The 4,971-nt window shown below is 41.0% G+C and overlaps 1 protein-coding gene across 2 annotated transcripts; it reads right to left on the reverse strand.

Annotated features, from left to right (window-relative positions):
- Positions 1 to 664: 664 nt before the first annotated feature.
- s100a10a (S100 calcium binding protein A10a) lies at positions 665 to 4,230 on the reverse strand. 2 transcript variants are annotated; one of them, XM_049603064.1, is made up of 3 exons: positions 4,098 to 4,230; positions 1,062 to 1,223; positions 665 to 918 (listed from the first exon to the last, which is right to left on the reverse strand). In XM_049603064.1, exons 2-3 carry the CDS (start codon positions 1,200 to 1,202, stop codon positions 757 to 759), a joined length of 303 nt encoding a protein of 100 aa, XP_049459021.1. In that variant the 5' UTR covers positions 1,203 to 1,223; positions 4,098 to 4,230; the 3' UTR covers positions 665 to 756. The 2 variants fall into 2 exon arrangements, with proteins under 2 accessions (XP_049459021.1, XP_049459022.1); XM_049603065.1 differs by having other exon boundaries at positions 4,014 to 4,123.
- Positions 4,231 to 4,971: the final 741 nt, after the last annotated feature.

The raw sequence follows: 4,971 nt of genomic DNA on the forward strand, positions 1-4,971 counted from the left end.
AGACTCACAGGGTGGGGTTATCCTGTTCATCTCTATGGTGTCAACCAAGTTTCACCAGACATGAGACACTATGAAAAGAATTTGGTGGAAAAACAGTGGTGTACTGACCCGCTGTGCCATGTGACTCAGGCCTGCCATATTTCTTGGCAGTGCCCAGAGCTGTCTTACTCAATCAAATCACATTGGCAAGAATGCAACAAACTTCATTCAGTTACAAAGCGCTCTAAATCTTTATCTTGTTCATGCATGCATCGTCATTAAGATAGTTGCAACATCAGTTTCACACAGAGGTGTGTTCATACTGGAACATTCTGCAGATTCCTCAGAGCAGCGATAAGCAGGACTTTATCAAGCAAAGAGGGAGTGGTCCATCTGCACTTTCACACCCAGGGAAGCAACAATTACAGGTGAGAATTACATCATCACACCTAGTGTCGCTGGAACAATTACAAGGGGAGTCAGTGCACTGTGATTTCTCTAAAATGAGCTTCACCAGGGCATGAAATCAGCACAAAGCAATGATAAAATAACAATGATTTGGGTTTTGTGTCTTTGTTACAAAACTATTTTTACAAGTACAAAGCACTATAAAAACCATGATAGAGCATGCATACATATATAGCAGCTTACACACACACAACCAAAAACCACCAGACACAAAAGCTTTGAAATTCTTCACTGTATTTATTGAACAAAATTATCTTTACAATACTTAAAAGGCTTTTTGGTTTTTCTCCTCTCTTCCACTGTTGTCGTTTATTTCTTAGATGTCTTCTTGATATGCATCTGATAGCACTGCTCACAGGCAATGGAAAGTCCAACAACCAGAGAAACAAACTCCTCAAAGTCCACCTGGCCATCGCCATTGGTGTCCAGGCCCTTCATGATTTTGTCAACAGCAGCAGGGTCCTTCTGAGACTGGGTGAAAGAAGGGAGCGTTAGAGGGGCCTCAACAACAAACCTTTGGGTTAGATTGCATTATGTGATGGGTGATAAAATAATGAACATGTTCAAATTCTGGACACTGTGATTATGCACTTAACACGTTGGTCGCTTCTCACCATGAGGAAGGTAGAGAGCTCGTTCTCCATCAACTCTCTGAGCTCCCGCCGGCTGAGTGTGCCACTCCGGCCTTCCTTAGAGGCGTAACGGTGGAACACCTTGATGAGTGACTCCATGGCTGTCTCCAGTTCTGAAGGCATGGTGGCTGAGATGTGTTTTGACTAAAAAACAAATGGAGAAGACATTGTTAAATATGACAGCATGGAGTTTAGCTTCAATTTTAAAACAAGACCTTGGAGAACTTGAAAAAAGACTGAATGAAAAAAATGCTTTGTTTTGTGATACCTGAAGATAAACTTATCAACAGTTTTGTGTTGTACTGATGAGCTTATCTAAGGATTTGAAGGAGCATGGGGGAGTACAAAAGCCAAGGTGCTGATCCTCTCATTGCAAAGAGTAGCCTCTCTTTGCATGAAACAAATGTAGATTAAGGGGATGAGTTTGATTTCAAAGGTTGGGGGTACAGTACAGTACAGTAGTCAATTTTCAGAAGGGCTTTAGTTTCTTGAATACCCCTTTCCAAGGCAGAGCAAAACACAAATGCTTTTTCAATGAATAAAACATTCACTTCTGGTGGCAAAGCATTTTCACACTGCGTGTTCAACTTTGCTGAACTTTGACCAGCGAAGTCAAAGCTTCAACAAAAAGTGCAGAGTATGTGTGGAGGAGAAGACACAGTGCTTGTTGCCGTGTTTTACCAGCCAATATTGTATGATACTGACCAAAAAATACAAACTGCCCCACATGAGAAATGCTGCCTGGCAGGCAGTGAGTTGGGAGACAGGCATGGAAATTTACCAAAAACATTATATTTCGCTGTGTCTATTAGAATGCTAGCTAACATTACCTAGCAAGCTAGGTTTCAGTGGCTGTCACGTCAGGCACTTCCCACATTCAGCACGAATATGCAATAGCCTCGGCAGGCGACAGTCACACCCTAACCCTAACCCGCTCCTGCGTGACTGTACCTTAAAACCATTCTGGTGCCAACTAAACTAAACTTAAGCTAATGTAATTTTCCCCCTATTACTTGGTTCAAATTTGCACTAATATGTGCCATGGTATCTGCCCTACACCTCAAGCAAAATGATCATCAAAATATGTGTTTATTATAAAACTAGAGCTCAGAGGCTTTTAAATACAAAGCTGTCACTGGCAGAAATTTCACAGACACCTTTTAAAAATAACGTTACATTTATGTCAGGTAAAATATGATGGTGTGTTGGCACAATTCAGGCCATCACATTGATTTGGAAACTTTGCACATAAACAATAAAGGTGGTGCAGTGAAGGAAAATGCATTTTTTCATGTTAATGTGTCACAGAGTATGCAAAAAAGTCTGTTTTATCTCTTTAATACTTAAGAAAATGAACCCCATTAAACTAGACAGACCGTAAACTAACTAAACTGTTTAAACAAGACACGCAAAGCTCCACTATGTACCAAATCACCATAACGTCATGCTAACAGCATTCATAATGTAGCCAACTGGCAATTGATTACAATGACAGAGATATGTAAAACTGGTAAACTAGTCATTTTCAGCCGTTGGTGTAATGCCTTTCACTTTGATAAAATTCCTTAAATCCCTGACGGAGAAAGGCTGTCATATGGCGAGGTTAAGTCATGAAAATGTTCAAAATATAGCATACACTTAAACTGATATTGATTTTTTTTAGTGGGCTTTTTTTCAGTGGCTAAAAATTCACCAACTGCTGCAGCGTTTGCTCAGTGCCATTTGATTTTGTCTATGCGACGCAGGGATTTTCTACCCATAAGTTTCTGTAAATACACATTGTGATTTGGTCTATGAGAGATGCTGTTACCACTTTTAAAGTTTGTATACCGATTTTCTACCTTCTTTTTTTAGTTATTCTTATTTCTGTATTTTCCATTCCTCATCTAATTTCCTACAACGTATAAGATACAACAAACACCATTCCATCTTCCGAACCTTTTTTTTAAATAAATAAAACCGTAGTTTTCAGATTGTAAAAAGTGGAAATATGACATTAGTTTTTGAACTGCAAAAAGTTGAGGGCTCCATAAGTGCAGTGTGCCCCCTCACCCCTCTTAAATTACACCCCTGGTCGATCTACATATCATCACTCTATCACCTCCTCCAGTCTGACCTCCATCAGAGGATCGTGCTGAGTAAGTATTTCATGTCTTGGGTGAAATAAAGGTCAGACTCTGTAGTTCCACTGAAATTTAGGAGGACGCTGTGTAGCCCAGTGATGGGAAAGCAACACTTTTGTTTGCTCCAACGCCCTTCCCACTACCAAGCAATACTCATGAGAAGTGAGAGAAGGTCTGCTATTTGTCTGTTAGAAAAAGATGGCCAAAATAGCACACACACAAATCTCTAAAGGCTGTTGCCACAGAGTTGCAACAGTTAAAAGGAGAAGTGGGAGGGAAAATGGGTTGTATGTAAGAGGGAATGGAAAACTTTAGCTGGATGAGGGGAAAAAATGTGTTGATACTCTGGTGGTGCAGCAAATGAGAGGGGACACTGTAGCCACACAGCACATGTGTGTACATGCCCACAGTCCAACCACACCCTTTAGGCTATACAGACTCAGCTGAGTTAACAGTACAAGAGAGTGTCCAATAAAATGTGATGAACTGGAGAAAATAAGAATTGAAGTTAGTTTTTTTAATGAGTGCTTACTGTATTAGCCAAATGTGTAGACTTATTTAGTCAGGAAAGACCTTATTGGTAAATACTGTGGAAGTGAGAAACAATTCAAACTTAAAAAAAGACCATTTGAATACAATAGCCTACACTGCATAACTTTTTAAAACATGCAACATATAAATATATATGTTATGTAAATTGTATGTATAAAAAAAAGAAAAGCAGACATCAACCACCGACATGCTTCCCTTCAGGAAAGCTTTGAGTGGCAGATAAAAGTAAATTATCCCAAACAATCCCTTCCCTACTCACCCGGTTGTACCTGAAGGCATCATTAGTTAATTCCCGACAAAGCCACACAAGTTGCAGAAGAGACAAGTTACCGTTAGTTCTTACCGTGCAGGGCTGAGACGTGGCCGCAGGAGAAGAGATGGGAATGTTCAGGGGCTGGGAGGGAGCGCAGACTTTATAGACAGGCGCCGCCCCGGCTGCTGTGCACTGTGAGTCAACCTGTGGTGTGGTGTGGACAGTGGACTGTGCCGACTGTATCTGAGGCTGGGCAGAGGTTGATAGGGGAGAACAGGGCTGGTTGTCACACTTTGTACTTTAATTTGAATACTTCAAAAACTGTATCCTGAATGGATACTCGGCCCATTCAGAACACTGACTGGTGACAAGTGGAGTTGAAACTTGTCACTAGAGCCCCGTTTCCACCGAGCAGTACGGTACAGTATGGTTCAGATGGTACCTTTTTTTCCCCGTTCTCACTGTGAAAAGTTGTGGATGGTACCAATAGAACCGTTCCAAACCGTCCCTATTTTTGGTGCCCCCTCTGTACCTAGCACACAGATCTGATACTAAAAGGTGGAGCCGTGGACACTGCAGTCTGCAGATTGGTCAGTAGAGGACGGTCACTCTGCTCAGGGCTGAGTTGTGGCTGGTTTTAAGGCTCATGTAACTACTGTTCATACTGTGGAGAGTTTAGTTAGTAGACTGAAACTATAAAATGAAGGGATGTTTAGCTGCCTCTTGCAGCAGCTGGAGTCAGAGAAAATCATTCACCGGGCTGATTGCCACGATTGTAAAGGTGGAACATTAACTTATGTTAGTCAATGCACGAGCTGATGACGTGACTCAATCAACACACCTTAAATATTCCATATTACAACTTTGACCATCACTTAAGTTTTTATATGACATACACTTTTAGTGATGAGTGGATCTTCAAGCATTTATATATATTAATTTCAGCCGGGTTATGTGAACTGCA

Source organism: Epinephelus fuscoguttatus, linkage group LG17 (genome assembly GCF_011397635.1).
Source record: "Epinephelus fuscoguttatus linkage group LG17, E.fuscoguttatus.final_Chr_v1".
Classification (NCBI taxonomy): Eukaryota; Metazoa; Chordata; class Actinopteri; order Perciformes; family Serranidae; genus Epinephelus; species Epinephelus fuscoguttatus.

Bases quoted from the DNA above. Each gene is read 5' to 3' on its own strand.
- s100a10a (XM_049603064.1), bottom strand. From the start codon at position 1,202: ATGCCTTCAGAACTGGAGACAGCCATGGAGTCACTCATCAAGGTGTTC. The intron at 919-1,061 runs GTGAGAAGCGAC...TCTTTCACCCAG, and splicing joins AGCTCTCTACCTTCCTCATG to TCTCAGAAGGACCCTGCTGC.